Below are 26,112 nucleotides of genomic sequence, written 5' to 3' on the forward strand. Positions count from 1 at the left end.
CTGGCTCTAAGTTTGGGACCTAGCATCCTAGGGGGCCGTGGAGTCAAGGAGAGGAGGGGTATAGTAGAAGGTTCTAGATCCACCAGGCTCCTTTAAGAACAGGGAGACAGGGAGGGGCACATGCTAACTGTGTCCGTTAATAGGCTCAGAGTCTACGCTTCCTGCCTCGCTCCTCTCCAGAGCAGCACGCTGCTCAGCTGCCTGCCCACCTTCCTCCTCTAACCGTCCTGCACTACCCTCTGCCACACCTAAGCTGTGCTCCGGTCCAGCCTCCGGCTCCCCAAACTCTCCATCAGCCAACCTCTCATTTCTTGTTAGACCTCTGGGTACCAGCAGCACAGCTTCCGCTCGAGGCTCCCCCGTGTGCTCTCTCCACCTCCTCACGGGCTGCAGAGGCTCGCACTGGCCCTGCTGATGGAGTGCTCACCCTGGATTCTCTTTAGCTTCCAGCTCCCAACCTTCCAGAATGCCCCACTCTTCTGGATTTCCTATGCCACCAAAATCCCCCAAATATACTGGAGACTGACCCCAAGATTCCTACTTATTACCTTGCCAAGCAGCTACATAAAAAGGTGTCACAGAGAAAAAGACAACGTGATCTCAAATTTTAAAACAAATGTAGCCTTTAGTGGGATACATTTAGCTTTTTAACTCCTTATCATCTATCTTTTCATATTTTGGCCGCACACCTTGAGTGTCCATCAATAGGCTGGTCCCGCACGGCTAGCCCGTGGGGACCCTGTGTGTTTGGAACAGGACCTGCCTCTTTGACCTGCCCTCCTTGCCGGCCCTACCAGGACCCTTCACTACACACCTCCACAACCATCATCATCTCCACAAGCTCACCCCAAGGCTCCAAATCCTCTGTATACACCCAGAAAATGAGCAAATACATCTCCCAGTGCCTCTGGGTCCTATCTCCTCTCCCTGGGATCTCTTCCTTTGGCCTATCAGCCCACATTGCATCCTGGGAACTCTGAAATACCCACCATGTTCTGGTTCACCTCCCCAGACCTTCAGAGACTTCAGGAAAAGCCAGCCTTCCTCAACCTTGCACTAAGAGTGGTTAGCATTAAATTCCCAGTCTCCAACTCTCCACCACTACAGCCCATGGCCAGGCTCTCGCTCACGGTTCTAAAACGTGACTGGAAACTGAAGCCATAGACGAGGAGCCTTTACTGTGTTAGCGGAACAGACAGGTTTGGAAGCAGTCGATGGGGAAGGTGGGACAGGGACGACAATGAAACACAGGACGTGCCTGCGGCCCTCCAGATGGGGCTGGAGTGCTGGGCCACGGCTGGGCAGTGAAGCCACCTAGAGATGGGAAGCGGGGCACAAGGCAGCCTGAACCGTGTTATTGACGTCTCACAGAACATCCATAGATAAGGCTCGGAGTGGAAAGTGCCTAGACTGGAGGTGAGAACTGAAGAGGACTGTAGGAGGTAACAGAGCTGGACAGTGTACGGGTCGTGAAGGGACGGGGCTGTGGAGAGGCTGAGGTTTCTGGTGGGGTGTCTGGGTAGATGGCTGTGGGGGCCCTGTGTGTCCATACTCATCCAGGCTGGCCTTGCTGGGCTATGGACTCTATCAGATGTGCACTGAGGAACTTCACTCCTCAGCTCCTTCCCCTGGGCCTTTGGAGCCAGAGGTGACTCCGTTCCCACCCCAGAAGAAACCCCTCCCTCTGGGGCCCCTCAGGCTAGAAATAGACCCTTGTCCCACCCTGGACCAGCCCCTGTGCCCATACCTGGCTACCTAGTCCCCCCTGGTGCTGGTAGAGGGAGAATCTCTCTTTGGCGGACTCCTCTGCGGTGGGGCTGAGGGGCTTAGGGTCAGACAAGGACCGCTGCAGGGTCTTCATGGGGCGAGGCAGAGTCTGCTGTCGAAGAGTGCTGTCCGTCATGAAGTGCTTCTGGGGACTCACGTGAGCCTTGTTCAGCCTCTCACTGGAAGCAAACGAGGCGTCCAGGAGCCGGTGTGGGGACAGGGGTGAGACTGGCGAGTAGAGCACTTGTGGAGACTTGGGAGGCTGCCGGCTCACAAGCTGGGAGAGAGACTCGGGGGGCAGGTGGGCCTGGTACCCGATCTCCAGAGGATCCGGCTTCTTCTTTTCAAATCTGCTTAGGGGGCCTGGGGTGACTATCTGGATGCCAGGTAGGTAGGGGCTGATGGCAGTTGGTCCTACAAGCTGTGGCCCGGCCACACCCTGGGCCTGCCCATCTGGTTCTGTCTGGCAGGCCAGGCTCTCCCCACGCCCCGTCTTTTCTGGGGCCGATATGTATCTGACGATCTCCACCTTGGGGTCCGTGGCGGCTGTGATGTGGATGGCTGGAGAGACCCTGGGCAGCTGGTCAGGCTCCGTCTGTACAGAGCAGTCGCTGATGGTCTGGATGCCTACGCTGCTCATGGCCCTGGCAGCGCCGGCGGCGGCGGCGGCTGAGGCCGTGGCATCGTGCTTGCTGTCGGAACCTGAGTCGGAGTGGCGGGAGAGGCGAGACCTGCGGCGGCGGACAGGCTGCTCCCATTCGGCATTGTCTTCATCGTCCGTCTGCACACTGCAGTCAGCGCTGCGCCGCGTCCTGCGCCTCCGGGTCAGAAGGTAGCGGCCCTCGCCCTCCTCGTCATCTGTCTGAACGCTGCTGTCTGCAATCCTCCGGACCGGGCCGGGATCAGGCCCTGACTCTGCCTCACAGGCGTCTCTCAGGCGTGGCATCGAGTGACGCTTCTTGATGCCACTGCGGCCCGCCTCCCACTGCTCCTCAGTTTGCAGCGACATGTCCGACGCCGAGCTGGGGAGGCCCCGGTGCAGTACGGGCTCACGAGGCTGCCCAGGCCCTTCAGTCCCCGCCATGGCAATGAAGGCTGTGTGGGTCAATGGCGGCCAGTACTGGCCATTCTGAGCCAGCTCAGGGGCAGCTGGGGGAGGCCCTCGGCTGGGCGCCTCACAGGTTGCCGGGAAGGGGGCCTTCTGCCGCTGTTTCTGTTCCTCTAGCTGCTGTTGCAGCTGCTGCTGCAGTTGCTGGATCTGCTCCAGCTGCAGCCGCTGCTGTGCCAGCTGCTCCCGCTGCAGCGCAAACTGAGCCTGGCGTTCCTCTTGCTGCTGCTGCAGCACGTGCTGCTTGATGGTCTGCAGCTCCTGCAACTCTCGCTGCACCAGCAGCTGTTCCTCCTCACGGTGCCTCTGCAGCTCCACCCTCTCTCGCTCCAGCTCCTCCTGCAGCCGCAACTGGCGCAGCTTTTCCAACTCGACCCGCTCCCGCTCCAGCTGCAGCAGCTGCTCCTGCTGCTTCCGCTGCCGCTCCTCCTGAGACGCTTCCTCCTTCTCAGCCCCAGGCCGGCTGAGGACTCCGCTGCCACCCGCCGCCGCGGCAGCGGCATCTCCTGGTGGCTTCTGGCCAGGCGGCGGGGCAGGGGCAGGGGCTGCTGGGGCTTCCTTGACGGCAGCAGGGGCAGCTGTGGAAAGAGGTTCTTCGCGAGCAGCCCCTGCTGGCAGCTCTGGCCTGGGCGGGCCCCCTGCCCCCGAGGCCTTGGCAGCAGCAGGCTTCCCCAGATAGACAGGCCCCTCGGCGGGTGGGATGCTAGAAGCGATGGGGAATCGACTTGGTGCAGGATATCGGTAGAGCCCTGCTGGTCCAAGAGGTACCCGAGGAGCAATCACGGGCACACGGGCCAGGCTGGTAAGGGGCACGGCTGTGACTCCACCAGATACATAAGGCCTGTACATGCCACCACGCACCATGGGCCGCAGCACCGAGGCAGGCTGGGTGGTGATGGGCAGGGTTGCGGCGATCGGGGTGTTGATAGTTGAGTAGATCATGCCGTCGGCCGCACGCACTGTTGCTGTGGATGGGAGCAGCTGCCTGACTGCTGTCGCCTGGCTTGCCGCAGGCCCATACTGAGCGAGGCTCCCAGGGCTTGGCTGTCCCTCTGGGAAGGTGGGGTTGCCAAGGAGGCCAGATCTGAGGGGCGCCAGACCCTGTGGAGCCCCGTGCTGGGGCTGGTACTGCACAAGGTCAGGCCCACCACTTCCACTGCCATGCCGCCCACCATACTGGTCCATGGAGTTGAGGGCCGCGCACATGCGGCTGATCTCTCGGGCCGTGGTGGCACTGTACTGGGCCAGGCTGGCCTCCTGAAAGCCAACTGCATCTCCCCGTGGGCCATACCGGTGGTCTGAGTAGATGTTCGACACTGAGCTATAGCGCCTCATGGGAAGTGGGTGAGTCAAAAGGTCTGTGGGATGGCGCAGGTCCGTGAATGAGCCGTACTGTAAGCCCTGCCCTAAGTAGCGCCCATCTGCGAAGCCTAGGCTGTAAGAGTGCTTCAGTGAGCTGAGGTCCACAGCTGAATCTCTTCCAGGGCCCTGGAAGAGCTGCCCAATCCTCTGGGCATGGTAGCTGAGGCCAGCTTCGGCCAAATTGGTGTCAGACATGGAGGAATACAGCCTTCCAGGAAGGCCCTGTGGGTAAGGCCTCTGTTCTTCATGGGGCCCAGGGCCTACTACCCCCTGTGCCCGGAAGGTGAGGGGATCAGGGGGCTCAGGGTCTCTGGGACTGTAGAAGGGGCCACTGCTTTGGCCAGGCAGGGCGGCATCTGCCACACTCTTGTCAGGGCCACTGGGGGCAGGATGGAAGGTGCCCGTGCAGCTACTGCCGAAGGGGAACTTGTAGACCATGTCGCAGCATGCCAGCTGGCTCTCGGGCCGCATTCCGGTGAGGTCCAGGGCGCCCGCGGGCTCCTCTGGGAGCAGTGTGGTCACGGTGCCAGCTGTACCCTCCCCCATCTGCACCACCACTGTGTGTGGCTTCCTGGCACCGGGCAGAGCCTGTGACCGGAGCTCTGCAGGAGGAGCCCGGTGGGGCTCACCACCCGGCTCCGGCACTGGTCCTGGCTTGAGACTAACACTCTGGGCGGTGCCCATCTGAGTGATCAAAATGTCCCTTCTGGCCAGAGGTGCTACCTGGTTGGGAAGATTATACCTGGCAAATTTAGGCTCTCTGGGTCTTCCCCGGGGCCCACCTCGGTATGGGGCTGTCTGGACAGCCTGTTCTACTTGCTTGACCTGGGCCAGGCATACAGGGCTACCTGAACCCTGGCCAAAGTCCAGGCGGCTCTGGAAAGGGTCTCCATATACCACCGGTTGCTTTTGCTGAGCCATGAGCACAGAGGAGGCCATGGTGATGCTCACGGTGGTGGCAGTGGCCAGGAAGGTATGCGTCTGCTCTTGGGCATTGAGGTTAATAACGAGAGGCTGCACAGCGGTGGACTGACGTCCTGGAATTGGATCCAGGGCAAGGCCGTACTTCCTTGCTTCCACAGCAAGAGAGGTCAGATCCATACCCTGGTCGGTGAGGATAATGGGCGTGGGCTTCACAGCGGTGCGAAGATCTACCACTGCACTGCCCGGGGGCCTGGGGCCTGGCTCAACTCTCGATGTTCCAGGGACAGAGGAGATCCGGCATAATGAGATGTTTTCGGCAGGGAGGGCACCCCAGCCGTATAATGCCAGGGGCCCATCTGCACCAGCACTGGGTGCCCGTGGGAAACCGGGTGGCCCAGCTGGTTCTGAGGGCATCTGGGACGCACTTGGAGGTGTCGTCTGGCTGTAGCTATGGGAGGTGGGCTGAGTGTCAGTAGGCGAGCACAGCGGGGAAGTAGAGGCACTGGCATGTACCATTCTGGTCTGGCTAGCAGCGTCCGAGGCCAGCGTGATGACCATGACTGGCGCCTCCTGGGAAGACTGCTGCCACACCAAGCGAGGAGTGCTGGGTCGGTGTGGTGTCTGCGTGCCTTGGGCTACCATGGGGGAGGGTGTGCCAGGGCTCCGCGGAATGTCCGAGGAAGGTGTTGCGCTTGGTGTCTGTGTAGAGAACTCTGCTGTGGCCCTTGAGCCCAGCTTGCCTGGTGAGAATGTGGGGCTCTCTGAGGGTGTGGATGGAGAGAGAGGTGGGCTAGAGCCTGTAAAGTAAGAATATCCCCGAGAAGGCTGGGGGGTACCAACCTCAGCATCCGCCCCACTCAGAGGCTTCTCTCTGGGGGCCCGTCCACCGGCAGTAGGGCCACTGGGAGCCTGGGGCAGCTCCTCCGTTTGGGACCCATAGTTAGCAGTGGTTGGGGTCTGTCCGTAGCTGTGGACTGTGGACGATGGTGACAGACTACGCTCTGAGCCAACTGGGGAGGTTGGCGTCATATACCCTCGTGGGAGGCTGGCTGGACAAGGGGCCATAACTGTGGTGGCTGGCGTCCCAGGGCCTTGGGAAAAGGCCATGCCCACCTCCTTAGAGGCCAAGCTGGGGGACAGAGGAGAGCTGTGGAGCTTGAGAGGATCCTGAGGCTCTTTTGCAAAATGCTGAGTGACTCGGACGTCGGGAATAACTCGGCCTCCGCTGCTGTCTGAGGAGGTGGCCGTGGAAAACGACACAGGAGCAGCAAGTTGGGTAGGGCTAGTTCCAGGGGTAAGTGGGCCACCATTTTGCTTCATTGGGTCCAGGTATGCACTCTCGGCATTCAGAAACTGCTTCTCCTTCTTTTTGTCCTCAGCGAAAGCCAGATCCCGCGACGAGGCTTGCCGCATCCGGGCTATGCTCTGTGATGTCTGAAGGATCTCCTCATAGACAGCTGCCCCGAGGCCTGCCGGTGTGCCTTCTGCAGCAGGCTGAGAAGCCCTGCCATAGTCATGGTCTTGGGTGTCTTGATAGTCAAAGGAGCCCTGCCCCCGGGGGCCTGTGGGCTGAGAGGGGCCCCCATGGGGTCCCCGGGACCCCGGCACCTGCCCCTGCTGTCTCTGGAGCAGCTCAGCTTTTCTCATCATGTCCTCATAGGCCTCCTCAGCACTCTTGAGGGGCCGCCCGGAACTGGGCGTGGTGGAACTGCCCGAAGGTGTCTCGGTTGGTGAGTAGAGGGACATGAAGGCGGGCAGGTTGTACTCGCTGCCCGATTTGTAGAGTCGAGCGGGGCCGCCATCCAGGGTCTCCGCCTCCGAGTCAAGGGAAGGGGAGGGGGAGTACTCGGAGCAGGAAGAGCGGTGCAGCTCCTCCATCTCTGCCGCCTGCCTCAGCTCCTCGGTGGGGGACGCGTCCTCGATGGGCGACAGGTTACTGGGTGGTGTCTTGGAGCGTTCGCGTCGCCGCTGAGCCCGGAGCTCTTCCTTGTCCCGCCGCGTCTTGCGGGCTGTGCTGCGGATTCGCTGCTGCTGCTCCACCTCCCGCATCTTCTCCTGCTCGCGCAGAAGCTCCTCTTCCTCCCGGAGCTCTTCCTCCTCGGAAGAGTCCTCGATAGTGGGCAGCAGGGGCCCGTGGGAGCGGTGTCGGGCCTTGCGCTGCTGTTTCGCTTCTTCCAGCCTCTGCCGGCGGCTGGGGCTGCTGTCACTGTCCTCCTCTAGCGAGGACAGGGAGGTGGGGGAGGTGCCCGACGTATAGCTGGGTGTGGAAGCAGGCAGGGTGGAGGAGTGCTCCCCGCGGGAGCGGTCTTCGGGGGAGCCTGTCAGGCTCTCCATCTCCAGCTCGGGTTCCCGGTCCAGGCTGGGATCAGGACCTTGGCCCAGGTCCAGCTCATGACCGTAGGTACCTGTGCTATTGAGCTCAATGGTTTTAAAGCGTCGGAGACCTCCCTGCAGGGCTCCACTGCCGTCGGTGGGCTCTGCCGGGCCTCCCTCGGATAGGAGTTCCTCATAGCCCGTGGTGGCATTATGGGGTAGGCGCCTCTTGGGCGCCGCTGCTGATTCTTGGCTCGACTCAGGCCTGGGCCTGGCACTCCCCTTCTGGGTGCTGTGTCTGGCCAGGCCTCGCCCGGGACAGCAGTGTCGTCTTCCTCCAAGTTGTCCTCCTCAGCGCTCATTTCCAGGATCTGACGTCGCATGAACTCCTCGTCCGTCATTTCTGCCCGGGCTGGGGCTGGGGTGGGAGCGGAGACAGGCCGCCCTCGCTGCTGTCCTCCACGTAGTCGTGCCTCAGCTGGCTGCCAAAGTCATCTGAAGACTCGGCTGTGTCTTGCTGTTCCCTCTGATGCCCCCACGCCAAGGAGTCATCTTCCTCCTCTAGGATATCCCCCAGCTCCTCATCAGAGTCGAAGGCCTCGGGCATGATGGACAAGGAGTGGGGGCGCCGTTTCTGGTCCTCAACAGCACGGCTCCGCGGTGGCTTGCCCCACTCACCGCTGGGAGCCGCAGCCTGGGCCTCTAGTGAAGGGCGCATGCTGCTCCCCACTTTGTGGAGCTCTGAGGGGCTGGGTGGGCGTGGCCCCGTCACCCCGGCACTGTCGAGCTGCTCCACTTCCTGCTGAACGACCCCTGTGATCTCACTCTGGGAGCTGGAGACACCATCGGAAGAATAGCCTGTGTCACTGAGGCTCTGGGGGCTCCGAGACAGGTCCTGAGTGTAAGGCTTGCTGACGGGTTCCTGTAGTAGGGGGAGAAGCAGATGCTTACTCCTAGCCCTTTCTGTCAATCCCGGGGACAAGGGAAGGGGCCCCCCACTTCCCAAGGGCTTCCTTTCTCTCTGAGTAACTTACAGATGCACAGCAAGCTCCAAGAAGCTCTAGGTCTTCAAAGAGACACTTTACTGGATCAAAGAGTGGAACTCAGCAAAATGCCAGCCTCAGGACATGTCTCACTCTCACAGTCTCCAGACCTGCTGAACTTTTTGTTTGTTGTTTGTTCTTATTTTTGAGAGAAGGTCTGGTCTCTCTACATAGTTCTGGCCGTCCTAGAACTTACTATCTAGACCAGGCTAGCCTTGAACTCACAGAGATCTGACTACCTCTGCCTCTAAAGTCCTGGGATTAAAGGCATGAGTCAACATACCCAGCAATCTGCTGAAATTTAATCTAGACCTCCTTTCAGTTGGGGTGTCTCTGTGGGCCCAGATAGTTCTATCTCAGGTTCACATCCTGAGACCTTCAGGGATGCAAGCCCATCCTCAAACTGTCTGAAAGCTAGGATCCCTGGAAATTAAATAGAACTGACCTCAGCCTCCCCACCCTTGGGAGCTTCTGGAACAGGCTTGATGACTGGGGTGACAGGTTCGGTCCTTTTCACCCCACTTTTTGCTTTAGGAGTCCCAGGAGGCACAGTGGTCTCTGGAGGTGGCTTCGGCACAGGCTCAGCTTTAACAGGGATCCCTGTCTTCTTTTCCTGGGCACTGCTAGAGGTCTTGCTGGGTTCAGAAGCCCTAAGTGGCTTGGCCTGAGGGCTGGCCTTGGTGGCCTGAGGACTGGCCTTGGTGGCCTGAGGGCTGGCCTTGGCGGCCTGAGGACTGGCCTTGGTGGCCTGAGGACTGGCCTTGGTGGCCTGAGGGCTGGCCTTGGAGGCCTGAGGGCTGGCCTTGGCAGGCAGGGAGCCTGATGGCTGGCCCAGCCCCTGTGGCCCTTTCTGCTTCTGAGGGGCTGCTCCAGCTGCATGGTGAGGGGCTCCTGCCGGGGGCTGCTGTGACGTGGGCAGCGGCATGGGGGCTGGCTCTCCCAGGCTGCCCTCCAGCAGCCGCTTGGTTTGGCAGTTCAGACAGAGCCATTCTGTTTTCTGGAAGGAAACAGAAGGGAGGTGGATGAAAATCACAGACTCAGGAGTAGTCGGAGAGTGTTTCCATGGTTCTCCAGTCTTGGGGAGGAGACAGACCCCACTCTTGGTCTTGCATGATTTAAACACTGTACCACTGAGACATTCCCCAGCCTGTCTTTCAAAGCACACTATCAAAGGCATCAAGAGGAAAACTGACAGGTATATTGCCCCCCAGTTAGAAACTTCTCAGGGACATAGACACAGTCAAAATGCAAATGACAAGTTAAAAAGGTTTTCTTCTTAACAGTACAGAAATTGTCACTGGGCCAGAAAGGACGACCGGGAGGGACGAGAAAGCACAGGAATGACCAAGTTTAGGACGACACAGGGAGATCTAGGGCCCCAGCCTCAAGGACTGAATTGTAACTCAGGGGCCTTATGGGCCCAGCAGCCGAGAGGCCCTGCAGAGCAGGATGGCATTCAGACACAGAAGGTGTATGTCCTAGAGGGACCGCCCTCCCCTGCCTCCTGTTCTGGGGTCTGACGCCATCCTGCCATTTCCTTCCCCAGGCTCTGCTCAGCTGGGGCAGACTTCCGGTTCAGGAAAGACATCTAAGTGAAGCCCTGTTTGGAGTCAGGGCTTTGCTCACACTTCTAGCCCAAGTCTCCTTGTCTAGGGCTAGCGAAGAACCCCACAGAGAGGACTCCTCCGTGCCCAGGGCTCTGGACTCTTCCTCTGATGGAGAACTGTGTGTGTGGCGGCCCTTGGGCCAAGAGCCCTGCTCCTTCCAGAGCTGGAGTGGTATCAGTTCTTCATCATCGGCCACCACTCTCAAGTTCCACCCGCAGCTTCAGGACCAGGGCTAAAGGCTGAAGACAGTCGTGATGAGGATGGAGGAACGGTGACCAGCACCGTATGGTGAATGTAAACTGTTTCCCACAGGCTTACGTGTTTGAATACTTGGCCAGTAGCTGGTAGAGCTATTTGGGAGGTTGAGGAACCTTTGGACATGGGTCCTAACTAGCAGAAATGAGTTACTAGGGGTGGACTTTGAAGGTGATACCTACTTCTGGTTCCAGATCAAACTCCCCACTTCCTGATCTGGCAAGGTGTGAATAAGCTATGCCACAAACAGCGCTACCCCAGCTAACATGGCTCCTCTAAACCATGAGTCAAAGCAAACTGCTCCTCCCTTAAGTTCCTCTGTCAGGAATTTGGTCACTGCGATGAGATATGTGATAGACACAGGCCCTTCCGGGAACCCACAGCTCCAAACAATCCATGATAAGTATGAATCGGCCGTGAAGTCCTCAGAATCTCTGAGTGGGTGCTTCCGGCAGCAGGTCTAGGCTGATAGGCATATGTCTTCCAGGATCCTCTTTTAGGATCAGAATTTGAGGCCTTGCCTTGGCTGCAAGGGGTGATGGGAAATGAGGGTTAGCGCTCAGTTCACTCTTGCCCCTGGGGCGCAAACGTTTGACACCCCTTCCTTTTTGCTTCTGCTCACCCTGGGTGTGTAGACATGGGCTCCTACCAGTAGCAGAGCAATTCGGAGGGACCACTATGAGAACTACAGAGTCACAGAGCCAAGGTATAGGAAAAGGGGTATCCCACTGCCCCTGCTGCCTCAGACAAACCTCTGACCCCACCTCTGGCCTGCACAACCCACCCCAGAAGCAGCAATCTTAAAAACTAGTGAGGTACCTTGGAAGGGCAGTGTGGACAGAGGCAAAGCCAGTGTCCTGGGCCTGCAGAACCTGCTTATCTGAGCCCACAGAAAGGCCTTTAGTAGGGCATGCCACCTACAGTCACAGGCTATCTGGAGCTTCGCCCTTCACAGGTATATTCACAGAAGCAGCCGGTTTTCACAAAGGCTTCCTGGTGGCTCTCTTGCTTCTGGCTCCGCTTTAGTAAGTAAGCAGTGAGAAAGGGCGGGTGAGGAGGAGGGCTGTGAAGTAAGAGCTAAAAATAAGCACTTGACCTGGCTGCTGGAGGCCCTTCCCCAGCCCACCGAGACTGGGAGGAGAGGTGGATGAGGCCCTGGGGAGGGAGGGCAGAGCCAGAGGAGAACTGGCCAAAGCCCACACTTTCGGGGTCCTGGGGATGGGTGAAAGGGAGGCCATGCAGAATGTCTCTGCCTAGTAGTCGGGGCACAACTGTTGAGGTCCCAAACTCACTTACTCAATCTACCTTCATCTCAGGCCCCACCCCAATGTGCCCCCACCTCTACCCCTCATCCTTTTTTCCCTCCATCTTCCACTCACGCCCATTCATTCACTCACTTTAGGTTTTTTGGATTTTTTTTTTTTAATGTGCATTGTATTTTGCCTACATGTATGTCTATGTAAGGGCATCTGGTCCCTCACCTAGTCTGGAACTGGAGTTACAGACAGGTGTGAACTACTAGGTGGGTGCTGGGAATTGAACCCAGGTCCTCTGGAAGAGCAGCGAGTGCTCTTAACAGCTGAGCCATCTCTGCAGTCCGCCATCACTTTAGTCTTTATTTCCTTACTTCATTCATTCATCTGCCCAGAACAGGAATATCTCCCTCGCTAAGCTTCACCTAGCCCCAGCAGTAGGGATGGCTGTCTGTCTGTCTGTCCCTTTTGCTTGGTTCTTCTGGGAAGCAGCCAGAGAACAGACAATGGGGAGACTGACGACCACCTCTTGCCTTGACTCTGTTAGTCCTTTTGGGGACAGGAAGATCCAAGTTTCCCAAGAACAGTCATTAGCTCAGGCTGGACACGGAGGTGCATGTACCGGGGCAGCAGGTGTGTGTGTGTGTGTGTGTGTGTGTGTGTGTGTGTGTGCGCGCGCGCGCGCACAGTGGCTCAGGCGTCACTTTCACACAAGTAAACACGGTGCAGCACTCCCCTGGCTCGCCCAGAAACCAGAGATGCTTAGTATTGCTCCCAGTCCACACAGAATGGGAAGGACGTTAAGGGAGGAGGTACGGGGTAACCCCAAAGCCTCTGAACCGTTGGCTAGTGGGGACAAGGAGACTGTGGGGCTGTGTGGGATGCTGGCCATCCTCCCACACTGTCTGCCATTGTCCGAATGAGGCCACAGGCCACATGTTCTCTTTATTTGTGGAGCTGCTTTGTGTGCCACTTACCGTGACATCATGCTGATGTCACGGCCAACTACCTGGCCATATATACTGCTGGACCAGAGGGCAGTGAGGAAAAACCCAGGGGGAGCTGAGGATGGTGGCTCATGCCTCTAGTCTTAGCACTTGCAAGGCTGAGACAAGAGAGTTGCCATGAGTTTGAGGCCAGCCTGGGCTAAAAAGTGAGATTCTGCCTCACAGAACAACCTCCTCCCCTAAAGGATATCCAAAGTAAGGACTCAGACACCAGATCAGAGGCACGGCCTGTTGCAGTGCTGCTGGTCCTTTATGATTGTGTGATGTCCACTCCATCCCGTGTCCCTTCCTGGATATGCCCAAGTCCCTCCTTCCTGGATCTGCTCCTCCTATGAGGGAAGCCTTACCCAGCCTCTCCATTGTGCTCCCCTGAAGCTGAGATGTGCTCCCCTCATGCCCTGGCACCAATGTGTTTTGTTCCCTGTATAACAGTCCCTCAGGAGTCCCAGAGCCTGGCTGGCCACAGTGCTCACTGACATCTCGATCATGAGGGGCTTGTGAGGACTCTTCCTCCCATCATGGATGTTCTCTTTTAGGACACCTTGGTTCCAGTATTCTGACTTAAAGATCGATGTTTGTAAGGGTTTGCATATGGACCTGAGGTAGAGCAGCTCCCATGGGCACCTAAGAGAATGACTGCTCCCATTCCACAGGGGAAGAAACGGGACTCTCTGAGACTGCAACCCCAGAGGCAGCTGTGTGCCTTGTACCTCATGCCCGCACTCTAGCCTCTGTTCAGAAGACCAGTCTAGCCCCGCATGTCACAGGTGCAAGGCCATTTGCCCAGGGAGGCTTGGTCTTTCAAGGGCACAACTGAAATTTGATAATGAGAAAGTGGTGAATATTACTGTAGCAATCCCACTGATTTTTTCACACTATTGAACTGAAAGTCAATTAGAAAATGAGCTAGAGGGTACTATTATCTTTCAAAAAGATAAATAGGTTAGAAAAAAGTTGGAATCAGCACTCTTAATTATGAAATGACTCATTAAATAGCTAAGGTTGCTTTTTTTCAGAGGAAGTTTCAAGTAAGAATTGGTCCAATTTTAGTGATTCTTCTATGGTATTCTCCAGACTCTATCCAGAAAGAAGGAAAAAAGACTTTTACAGCTGCAGATGTTGAGGAAAATGGCCAACCTACTGGTCTGGCCTCAGGTAAAGCCCAGTAGGTCTACTAGACACATGGGGAGCTGTGAGTCTGTCCTTGCCTGTACATGGACACCGAGGTCTGCCTTACAGCGTGTGCAGACACACAGCTCAGTCATGCTGAGCTAACAACTGCTTTCAGCAAAGCCAAGTGTGGGAGAGACAGCCCAGCAGACTTGTGATGGCCCAGCCCCTGTGACCCGCACGAGGGCCAGCATGCTGACTCTGCTACCTCACTCCCAAGACAGGGTGGATCTCTCAACACCTGTGAGGGATCAGAGGCCTCTGACCAAGAGGTGCAAAATAGGTCACAGGGAAGCACGAGGTTGCTCGGAACAAGTGACCGTTCACAGAGACGCGATAAAAGAACAGCCATGGCCTAGTTAAAGACTTCAGAGAAGCAATCCTGGAAGAAAGGGACGGGGCACACCATGCAGCAGCCTCTCCCCACCAGCCTGCATAGGCAGCCGCACATCCAAGGCCGGTGTGAACCATCAGGAATGGGTGGCCATTTTGTAGATGGGAGGAAAAGGTAGAGAGGTCTATGGCCACTGGATGGAGAGCAGAGACCAGATTCTCACAACAGCAGGATGTGGGGCTATGGGTGTCTGCTCTGTGCAGTGGATGCAGGGATGAGAGGAGCGGAGGACGACTCTGAGCTGTTGGCTTGGATCTCTGCTAATGGACAATACTAGCGTTTCCATAGGAAGGGGCATTGTGACTGCTGGTCCACACCTTCCTCAGAGCAGCTGCAGCCCTTCTGAGGGCAGCACTAACAGGCAGAGCTACTGAAGGAAAGGGGTGGGGGGCTGTCCCTTCCTTGACTACTGTCAGAAGCAGCAGGCAGAGGCAGAAGGCCTGACTTAGGGAGGAGCTAGGGCCAGCGTCCCATCAGCCACACATTCCACCCATGGAACCTGTAAGACTCCAGAGGCCAGGACTGCCCCGGCCAAGGAGGGAGTTCTGAGGCAGGGCATAGGGCGCCAGAGCATGGGAGTGGGTAACGCTGCCTGCAGAGAGGCAGAAGGTCCAGAGTCCAGGAAGGCTGGAACTGAGGAGGTAAAAAGAAGCCTAGATTAGAATTCAGCTGCCTCATCTCCAGTCACCACATGACTGGAACACTTTTGTTTGGGCTGATCCAGCATTTACTGTGGCCTGGCCCCGAGGCTGCCAAAAGGAGCTGTCATGAACACTTATGCTCCTGGATAGACAGTTTCCCTTCCCTCTATGCACAGCCTGCTTAGTGAGAAAAAATGGGCTTAGATGTCTCTTGGGGATAAGGGGCTTCCAAATCAGGCTAGCTCAAGAGTCCACCAGGGCTCACGGTCCCTCAGTGTCAGGGCACCCATCTGACCAGCAGTGAGCTTGGACCTAGAGGCGGCTTGGCAAGGCAGGCTCTGGAGACTCCTCGATAGACCCTTCCCCACTGCTGGCCAGGCCAAGTGTCCTCCAACGAGCCAATGACTCTACAGCTTGGACAGATAGTAGTGTTGGGCCGGCAGGCCATGTGAGTATCACATAAAGCATATCATCTCACTCAGGGCTACTCCTCCCGTATGTTGGAAAATATGACCTGTGGTGGTTAGGTTGTTTTCTTAGTCACACTAGGTTTGAGTCTCAAGGAGGCCTATCTCAAGGAAGTCAGAACAAGGTGGCGCGGAGACCATGGCAACTCCGTGTTCTCCCTCTGGTCCCACCTTGGACTAGTGGTGGCTTGTGTCTCCTGTCTCACCGTCAACCATGCACGAGTCAACTGACTCTCACATGGACTTTAGGTGGCTGCCCACATGAAGGGTCTTTGGCCAAGTACTCTGACCTGACATGTATCTACCAGCTATGATGAGCCAACCAGACCCCCCAAAGGACATGCTCAGGCATGGCAAAGGTGGCCATGGCAAAGTTACATGGGTGGTCCTTGGCAAGGGAAAGAAGTAACAGGATTGGAGCAAGAGCAAACTCAGTCACCAGGCCAGGATGGTCTAGCTTTGCCTGGGCACCTCTGTCTTTCAGGCCTTCCCAGGCCTGACACCAGGCCTCTTCTCCCTCCTACTTGGCTCTGTCCAGGTCCCAGTACACTTTTTTGGAGCAGAAACAGAGGAAGGAGTGTCTTCAACCCTAGCTTTCCCCCAAGCTTTCCTGGATGGGAGAGTATTTTTGAGCATTTTATCCCCCAGGAGAGCTCAAGCCTACCCAGGGGGAAACATGTGGATGAAAAGCTAGCTAGGGCTTTGACAAGTAAACATTAATACCCATGACCTTAAGAGAGGATCAAGTATAGATACAGCTGGCTGGCTTGGAGCCTGGGTGGCAGGAAATTGTCTATTTCACTGTGAGAAAAGCCTTCTGCCCCATGGCCGCTCAGCTCCCTACCTCAGAGCAGCGTGAGACCTCAGGATCTTCCTACATGATCCAAGAGGCTGGCATCTTTCATCAAGGCCATGCTCTTGGGAGCTGGAGATAGGAAGGCCAGTTAAGGCCTCCGAAGCCTGGACTCAGCCCGATAGCACTGGGCAGCCAGTGAGCGCCAGTAGCTGCCATCACTCCCACCTACTGTCACCCCCACCTACCGTGACAGTTCTGAGTGAGCCGACTGGAGCATGAGGCAGGGGCAGGAAGTAGATCACTGGCTGTTAGTGCAGCCCTTCCTGCAGCCCCAGCTCTGCGGCTCCTTGCGTCCTGGCTCCCTTGTCCCTCCTTTCCCATACTCTAGGCCCCGCCCCTCACCAAAGTTCTAGGAAGTCCGCTGGTCCCGGCCCTCTTACCTCCACCAGGTGGGGCGTTGGGTTGAAGCCACACAGGTTGCACACCTGCAGCTTGCAGGTAGTGCAGGTATTGTAGTTGGCGGGACCCCTGCCACCCACGTTGAGCTCGGCTTGGCACAGTGGGCAGGTGGCCCTTTCCTTCGGCGTGGTCTTTGGCTTGGCAGCAGCCTTGGATGCTGCCTGGTGGTCTGCTCTGCCATGCTTTGGACTGGCTGTTCCTCCAGTTTTTGCTGGAGCTCCAGGCCCTGGTCCAGGCCCTGTTCTAGCCCCAGGCTCGGTTTTGGCTCCAGGTGCTGGCCCAGGTGCTGACCCAGGTGCTGGCCCAGGCCCTGAGCCTGGGGGTCTTGAACCAGCCTCCTTGCTGGCATCACTGAAGACAATCTTGGGTGGCCCCTTGCTGGGGGAAGGCTGGCCCTGGGTGTCAGCCTCTGGCTGCACAGACATAAGGGTGCTCGCCTGGGTCAGGAGTGATGCTCCAAGGCCGAAGAGCTTCCCAGTGAGGCCCTCCTGGGGCTGTTCACCAGCACCAAGCCCAGAGGGCACTGTGGTGGCACTTTTGCCCTGGGCCTCTCCTCCAGGCGGCCTGGGCTCAGCTGTGGAAGGCTTGGTAGAAAGAGGGGGCTGAGGAGACACCCTCCCCACCTCTGGAGGGGCAGTTGCCTGGGTAGGCCCAGGGACTGAGGTGGCCCTGGCTGCTTCAGCCTGGCGGGGACCAGACTGTGTGGCCCCTGGGCCCCGGGATCTCTCTTGCTCTGGCTTCCCCAGAGGCTGTTTGGCTGGGGAGTGGGCAGGGGACAGGGCCGGGGAGTGTAGCTGCTGCTGGCTCTTGGATCGAGGTGCAGTGGTCATGTCCATTCCCAGAGCCCTCTGCATCTGACAGTTCAAACACAGCCACTCCTTCACCTGAGGGAAGAAACGACCCGGTCAGCAGAGAGGACAAGGCCACAGCGCACAGGGCTCAGGCTGCTGCAGGGATGGGCAGCGCCCGAGGTCACTGTCTCCACACACACATGCGCACATGCGCAACACACACACACACACGCACACGCACACGCACACATGTGCAACACACACACACATACACACACACATGCGCACACGTGCAACACATACACACACATACATACATACACACACACACACACACACACACACACACACACACACACACACACACCATGCAGAATTAGTAAGTAAAGGCAATAGATGAGAGAGGAAGGCATAAGGAATAAAAGAAGCCATGACAGGATTCCTGTTGTGGAAAACCTTATCTTCTCACTGAAGGGACAAGATACAGAACAAAAGCTCCTGAGAGCAGAGTGAGTGAGAGGTATTAATGAGATGTAACGTCGTTAAGGCTTTTGGTTTTCTTTGAATTTGGGGCTTATGCTATTGCTTGTTTTACGGTGTCAGTGATGAAACCCAGGGCCACATGCATGCTAGGCAAGCAGTATACCTCCAACCACATACAAGAGAGGTGGGATAACTTGTCTCTAAGACAAACAAGGCTCATGCTGATACTCATGCTAAAAACATGTAGTTTCCCTTTGCCATACCCATACAGGGATGGACATGCGACCATGTCACAAGATCAGTCTGAGTCTTCCATGTCACCTATGTGCTAAATGATGTTTTTCCTTTTGGACTTCCAATCCCATAAGGAAACATTACCTTTTCCTGCCAGATAAACCACTAGTAAATCAGAGCACACCACCTACAGACTCCCAGCCCTCTATGCACTTTTCAGCACAGCAGGGAAGCCCTGAACCACGACCTCGCCAGCCACCCCAGGCCTGCTCTCCATCTAGCTTCTCTTCCTGTCATCCTCCCTCGGCTGCCTCGCCCTGACACACTGGGTCTCCTGCTATGACAAATAAAACTCAAAGCTCATGAGGCCCCAAGGCTGCAGTAGGTCTCTGCTGCCGTCGGGTGGCTTGTCAGGTGGAGAGACTGAGCTCATCCTGTCCCAGCAGCCCAGGAGCAGCACCCAAAGATGGGGGAAACATTGCATTGTGGGGAGCATCCCCTTGTGCAAGCCTCCCGGAGGGCTTGTTCCAAGGTATTTTGTCCTCACAGCGGAGGAAACCAAGGCTGAAATGAGTTAGCAGTGTGCTCTTGTGGTCACAGGGGTAGAAACTCTTGCTACTGGCAAGAGCAGCCATGAAAGCCCTGTTTAACTCCTGATTCCTAGGCTGGGCAGCCTGGAGCCCAGTGCCTTGTGCAGAACCTCTTCTGATAGTCAATCAACTTTAGATAGGCCAAGTTCGGAGGTAGAATTCACCTCTGCAGACACTGGAATATCTGTCTCCCCAAAAGCCCAAACCCAGCTCTAGAAACTCGAAGAACAGTGTGGCTGAGGCCGAGAAGTCTAGCTCCCCTTGGGAACCGGTAGCCCACCCCTGTGCTTTTGAAAACTCAGTCGAATTTTGTCTACTGGACAGAGCAAGCTGTAGGAAAAATTTTCCAGTCCTGAGTGCCCTCCCAGAAAGTTCATTTTAGATGGGAAGGGGATTTCACTCTCATCTAAGTGTGAGTTCTCAGGGGCAGGCTGCTTCTGCTCACCAGATGAGGGATGCTGCAAGGGGATTTGCTCTCTAACGAGGCCTCGTCCTCTAGCCCAGGGTGGCAGTCACCAAAGCCACTGCTGTAGTGGGCAGAGGCCTAGGCCACACCCAATGTTCCAATTGTGCATCTACGTTAAGACTTCTTGGGATCTGGAAGTTCTCTGACTTCAGGTGACCCTGCCTTGGGCTAAACAAAGTCACGTGTTAAAAACAAAACAAAACAAAACAAAACAAAACAAAACAAAAAAACCCAACCTCCTCTACTCACCACCAGCACCTTTCTTTCCCCAGCCCCCATCACCAAGGCTGGGCCACAGGCATCTCACCGAAAATAGAACCTCTTCAAGAAATGGCTGAAACACCCCGCAGTGACTCATCTGCCAGATGGGCGCAGCTATTTCTACCCAGCCTTTTCCAGACGGCGGCATCGGCGAGGAGCCTTGACCGCGTCCTCCCCCAGTCCTCTTGGGCTCAGGCTTAGGCAGATAGACCTGGTTCATGAGGCCTCCCAAGGAGGACCCTGGCAGAGGAAGCTCTCTGAACTCAGCAAGACTCTCCCTTCCCTGCGAGGTCCCCAGGGGTTTGCTGGGACAGTCCTATCCTACACTCTTCTCCCTACTCCAAGGTCCCCGCCACGCCACACCACAGGACTCGATGATGACGGCAGCGCACCCTACCTACCTGTCAGGCCAGGCAGCGTACACAGCGCAATGCTGTGGGAGACACTCTGGCCTCAAGACCAGTGACAATGCGTTCTTCCTCAGCTGCGCGCAGTGACTTCTTCTCATCGGGAGGCTGAGCCCAGAAGGCAGGCCCCCGTGACTCGTAGGTACCCTCTAAGCTGTCCACCAGAATTTGAGGGACTAATTCTTCTACTAATATGACAGGAATCCCCTTGGGGTCCTGCTGTCCTGACCAGGCACTTGGCCAGGAGATGTGCATGCCTCATGCCTCATGTTCCGGGAGCCAGTGGAGCTCGGGGTGCCTTCTTGGGTTACCCTAAGGTGGATGACACTAACGTTCATCACTCTGACACTTCTTTCCAGCAAGGAAGCCCATCCCACCATCTCAGGTTGACAGGGCCCTCCCTTCACGCATTCCCGGAACCCCAGCCCCGGGAGGGCCTGAGGGCAGTAAAGAAGAGAAGGCCCAGGCTGGCACCAACACAGGGCCAAGAGGCTGCACAGCTTGCCCACCCCACCAGGATGCCGGGATCTGCAAAGGCACAGCGCATGGGCTCCACCGCTCCGAGAGGACCTTCTCCAGAAGAGACTCCACCCCTTTACTCAAACTGTTCAATGTGCCGAAGAGCGGCTGAGTAGACCCCAAGACCAAGGACCAGGCAGCAGGTTCTGGGGACCCTGAGTTGAGTGAGGAGCTTATGGGGGATCTGTCTGCAAGAGCAACTCTCTGCTGTTCCTTCTACTGGTTTCTGGGGCAGTGAGGGAAGTCGAGGCATATTCCCTGAGAAAGGCTTTACCACAGGTCTTCCCGACAAGGACATCAGCAGCCTGCGGCCGGCCACCATCCACCAGCCTCAGGTGGGGTCCAGGCGTATTTGACACATGTGGTCTCAGAGGACGGTCCCAGGGAGGAAGGCTGCCAGGAAGCTCTCAGGGGACAAACAGGCCCTCTTGCCACTTCCTCTCCTAGCTCCTGTCGCAGAGAATGAGGCTGAGGATCTGGACCGCTAGCCTGTCTCCCTGCCTCCGAGCCCTGGCCCTCGCTGGGAGAGTGGCATTCGGTGTTGAATCCCTTGCCTCTGACATCATGCCCGTACTGAATTCATGCTTCCCGTTTTAAACATCACAGAGGCTCTTTATAAAGGAGACTCCCCTGCTGCTACCAAAGCCAGAGGGCCCTGGGACGACCTCGGCAGTATGACTCCTGCCTTTCTGGGTTGTGAGTCACCGGTCAGGTCTCACTAGGAGGCAAGCACTCCTCTCGCCCTCACCCCTAGACATCGAGGAGAGGCCAGTGTCTAGGCTGGCCTAGACCTTCTTACAGCAACAGCCACCAGCTGCCGTGTCCAACCCCCACCGTGGCACATCCCCCAGTCGTGGGATTTGCCTGTCCGCTGTGATCTCAGCTTATGCAGAGGGGACCTCAGAGCATGACAGGGAAGAATATGTGACCCAGTCAGATGTGAGCCACAGAAGCAGCCTGTGCCAACCCAGAGATCCGAGGAAGGCCTTGGGAGTGGGTTTGTGAAGGCAGAACGTCATCATTCTGTGAGGACTCCATGAAGGGAGGAGATTATTCCCCTTGCTGGCCCTGGGCATATCTGCCTTCCTACTCCTCACACAACGCTCTGGACAGCCTCCCTCCCTCCCAGGCTGGTCTCCTGTGCTGTCCTCTCTCCACAGTCACACCTCAGTCCCCAGTCCAGCTCTCCAGGAGAGGCTGCACTCCTCCGGCCCGCCTCAGCCCTTGGATCCGCCTCAGCCTTTCTCTTTTCAGTCCCCTGGACTTTTGGATTCATCACCTGCTTCGCGTCCTTCTCTTGGAGTCTTCATCTCGGCCCTTCCTTATCAAACATCCTTGCCTCTTGCCTCTCAGGTACCACTGAACTCACTCCCACCATTATTGCAGATGATCTACAGTCCCCATGGGCCTGACCCAGCTCACCAAAACTCTCGAATGGTACATTTAATCTCAGTAAATGTCATCAAATGTATATTTTACCTAAGATAACCTACAGTAAATACTGAATCCTACTTAGCGATATGCCTGCTGAAGTAGTCAGTGTGAAGTATATTGATATCTGCTGTACACTTTGGAAATCAACAAAAAAATTAGTTCAAGGGCCAGATGGCCAGACAGATGGATGGATAGGCAGTCAGAAGGACAGAGATGTGATAAAGCCAGGAGAAATCCAAGCGTGGTGGCACATGTCTTTAATCCCAGCACTCAAGGCAGAGACAGGGGGATCTCTATGATTTCGAGGCCATCCTGGTCTACACAGCAAAACCCTGTCTTGGGAAAAGACCAAACAAACAAACAAACAAACACCAAAGAAACAACCAAACAAAAATCCAGGTAGTGGATTTGAGAGTGTTCCTTGTGAAATCCTTTCAACTTTTCTGTAGGTCTAAATTTTCTCTAATACAGTATTGAGGAGGGAAATATTGTCTGGTTGCTGCTGCTCTATTACCAAGGCATCAGAGCCCTTCTGATGGTCTCTTGTGGTTGTTGGATTGTAGGGTTTGATTGTATATTCTGAACATATCAATTCCTTATTGGATCTATAATTGGCAAATATTTTCTCTGAAACATTCTAACTTATCAAGTCCAACTGTATTTCTCTCTGTTGACTCCTCTCTGTGTCTTGCACAGGAAACCACTGGCAAGCACAGAGTTGAAAAGGCTTGCTTTGTATTCCTCATAGGATCGAGCGTTACAGTTACTGCTTATGTGTAAGGTTCAGTATTATATATGCTGGTGGAAGGTAGGGTCCAGGTTTATGCTTTGGCATATGGACCCCCAGCTTTCCCAGCATCACTTAGTTTCTCCATGCAAAGCTCTCGGTGCTTCTTGACAAAGATCACTTTGAGTTGGGAGTGTAACTTGGTAGCAGAGTACTTAGTATATATAAGGTCCTGGGTTGAATCCTAGACACACACACACACACACACACACACACACACACACACACACACACACAATCATGTAAATGTATAAGTGAAATTTGGGTTTATTTTGTTGTTGTTGTTCTGATTTTGTTTTTCTTTTCTTTTTTTGTTTTTTTCAAGACAGGGTTCCTCTGCGTAATAGCCCTGGCTGTCCTGGATCTCCCTCTGTAGACCAGGCTGGCCTCAAACTCATAGAGATCTACCTGCCTTTGCCTCACAAGTGCTGGGATTAAAGGTGTGCACCACCATGCTGCCTTGGTTTTATTTTTCTTGAGACAGAGTCTCCTTTTTTATTTATTTTATTTTAATTTGTGTGTGCACACCCACAGTACCCATGGAGGCCAGAAGAGGGCCTTGGATCTCCTAGAGCTGGAGTTAAGGCAGTTATGAGCACCTGATGTAAGCTGGGAACTGAACTCGGGTTCTCTAGAACAGCAAGGGCTCTTCAGCACTAAGCCATCTCTCTAGTGGCCCCTAACTTTGTTTTCACTGTTGGACAGCTTGTGCGTAGGTCAAAGGCCATCTTGCAAGGGCCAGCTCTCCTTTTCTATCATGTGGAGATAGTTGAAGTTGAAGTTCACTGGGTTTGCCGCCAGCGCCTTGACCCACGGAGCCACCTTATCGGCTCAGCAGGACTTCTCTGCCTCCTGCACTCCATCGTCTCCACTCTGTTCCCTTTGACTTTACATATAAAAGTGGGAGTTTCAGGGATAAATTCTGCCTCTCTGCTCTGGGTTGCTTGTACATTGATGCTCAATGGATGCACAGTGCTCTTAGTGTGTCCAGAGACAGCAGGCTCCATGCCTCATGGCTCCAGCCATGAAACGTGCTCCCACACTCCTGTCTCTTTCCCATGTCTCCGGTGGTTCTGGTCTCCAGCCTACAGATCCAATTAAGGTCTTGTCTCCTGAAAACACAGTCAGCCTGGGCCATGTTCTAGCAACAGGGCTGGCTGCCTAAGAGCTGGTACAAGCTTGGAGGAATTTCCCCTATTGACTGGAAGGGTTTTTTTTTATTATTATTAATTAATTAATCGTTTCCCAGCCTAATCACATTTCTCCTCCTTCCTCTCCTCCCAGTTCCTCCCCCAACCTCCCTCCACAATCCATTCCTTCTCCTTTCTCTTTAGAAAAGGACAGGCCTCCCATGGATTTCAGCCGGTCATGACATAAAAGTTGCAGTGAGACTAGGCATCTCCTCTTCTATTAGGGCTGGATGAGGTAACCCAGTAGGAGGAAAGGGTCCCAAAAGCGGGTAACAGTCAGAGTCAGCCCCTGCTCTCACTGTTAGGAGTCCCATAAGAAAACCAAGCGGGCTGGAGAGGAGGCTCAGAGGTTAAGAACACTGGCTGTTCTCCAGAGGCCCTGAGTTCAATTCCCAGCACCCATATGATGGCTCACAACCATCTGTAATGAGATCTGGTGCCCTCTTCTGGCCTGCAGGCATACATGCAGGCAGAACACCGCATACATAATAAATAAATAAATAAATAAATAAATAAATAAATAGATAGATAAATAAATCTTTTTTAAAAAAGATAATAAAGAAAGAAAACTAAGCTGTAACATATGTGCAGAAGGCCTAGGCCAGTCCCATGCAAGCTCTGGTTGACTGTTGTTTTGTTTTTTTAATCAAAGTGGCTACTATACGGTAAACTGCCCGAGGACTGGGCATGCAGTGGTCAAGATCCCAGCCTGCCTGGAGGTCTGCTTCCACCTTATTGAGGGTTGGGGGATGGCTACAGCCCTCTCCTCCTGGAGGACACCTTTCCTCTCTTCGGCTGACTCCAGAGCCCATGCCCTTACAACACCTGCTCCTCATTTGTATCTGGCCCAAGCAGCAGTGTGGCCAGGAGGGGGCAGAGGAAGGGGAGAGGCTGCTGGCTACCGCAGAGGGTTCTGTCCTGCGCACAGCAACCACCCACCCCCGGGCCATCTGGTGCCCTGGCCTTGTGGGAAGGAAGTGGGATGCAGGCATTGGAGGGGAGGCCTAGAGCCCTTGCTCGGCTCCCTCCTCCTTCCCACCACCCACCTTGGGTGAGTGTCTAAACCCAAGGCTTAACACCAGGGTAAGGGTACAGGGACCGCAAGTTAACATACCTGCCTGGGCTCAGCAGAGTCTAAACCTGGAATAGGTAAGGCCACGACCACACTCTCGCTCTCTGACATTTCTTTAAAATTTTAAACAATTTCACTTTATTTATTTAGTCTCTTTCTCTCTCCTCGGGCCCCCCCCCGCCCCCCCCCATGCCTACACACTGTGTGTGTGTGTGTGTGTGTGTGTGTGTGTGTGTGTGTGGTCATGGCATGTGTTTAGGATCAAAGGACAGCTTCTCTCCTTCCACCACACAGATCCTGGGGATGGAACTCAGGTTGTCAGGCTTGACCTCAGGTGTCTTTACCTGCTGAACCATCTCATCAATCTGGCAGTTTTGTTTTGGTTTTCCCAAGACAGGATGTGTAACAGCTCTGGCTGTCCTGGAACTCACTTTGTAGACCAGGTTAGCCTCAAACTCACAGAAACCCGCCTGCCTCTGCCTCCCAAGTGCTGGGATTAAAGGCGTGCGCCACCATGCCAGGATCCTGGTAGTTTTCTTAAGTGGAACTTAGAAGTGAATCTATCTCTAGGTCAGCGAGGGCTATGCAGAAAAACCCTATCTTGAAAAACAAACAAACAAAAAATAAGTGAATTTATCTAGAGCAGGGGTGGGGCCAATGTATTGCGGGGCTTGGCGGGCTGGATGGGATAAAAGCCCTCATGCCCTTACAGGACAGGACAGGAGCCTGGCAGGCACAGGCCGTGGCCACCCTTGAGGAGGAGCTTTGGAAGGCTTTGGCCTGATGGAAGCTTGAGCCTGCAAGTGATCTACCTTTATGCTGCGTTCATTCCTGGGGCATTGCTCACGGGTCAAGGGGCACACTCACCTACAGGAGGCCTGGGCCAAAATGTGCTTTGGGGGCAGCTCTGAGTGGTTCTGGAAGCTCTGGGGTAGGTATAGGTGGGCAAAGTCACTGCTCATATTCTGCAGCTGACTTCTAGGCCACTGGCTCCCCGACCTCACACAGTAGCTACAAGGCTATGCCTTGACTTCTCACTCAGACTGTCAGAATAGACAGCAGCAGCAAGGGACTCCTCCCTACTCCAGATGGCTGGAGAGGCAGACTGACCAGTCCGAGTGAACTTGTGGCATCTGCAAAGCCACAGATTACACACCTGATTCTACTCTGAGCAACTCTGACACTGAGGACATTTACAAGACTTTTCCTAAACCTACAGACAGGAGCATATCCCCACTTCCTCCCCATCCCCGGCACAGAACGGTGATTTCAGGCCGTTCTCCCTGTCCGTGACTCTCATCTCCAGGCCTTG

General features: G+C 55.5%; 1 protein-coding gene across 1 annotated transcript in view; it reads right to left on the bottom strand.

Annotated features, from left to right (window-relative positions):
• The window catches only part of Bsn (bassoon presynaptic cytomatrix protein), a 92,447-nt gene that overhangs the window by 12,251 nt on the left and 54,084 nt on the right, over window positions 1-26,112 (bottom strand). The window contains 5 exon segments of the mRNA XM_028886995.1: window positions 1,748-7,791; window positions 7,794-7,892; window positions 7,895-8,396; window positions 8,963-9,514; window positions 16,548-17,450. Coding sequence (XP_028742828.1) covers window positions 1,748-7,791; window positions 7,794-7,892; window positions 7,895-8,396; window positions 8,963-9,514; window positions 16,548-17,450 — 8,100 coding nt within the window.

The sequence above is a fragment of the Peromyscus leucopus genome, chromosome 7, assembly GCF_004664715.2.
Source record: "Peromyscus leucopus breed LL Stock chromosome 7, UCI_PerLeu_2.1, whole genome shotgun sequence".
Lineage (NCBI taxonomy): Eukaryota > Metazoa > Chordata > Mammalia > Rodentia > Cricetidae > Peromyscus > Peromyscus leucopus.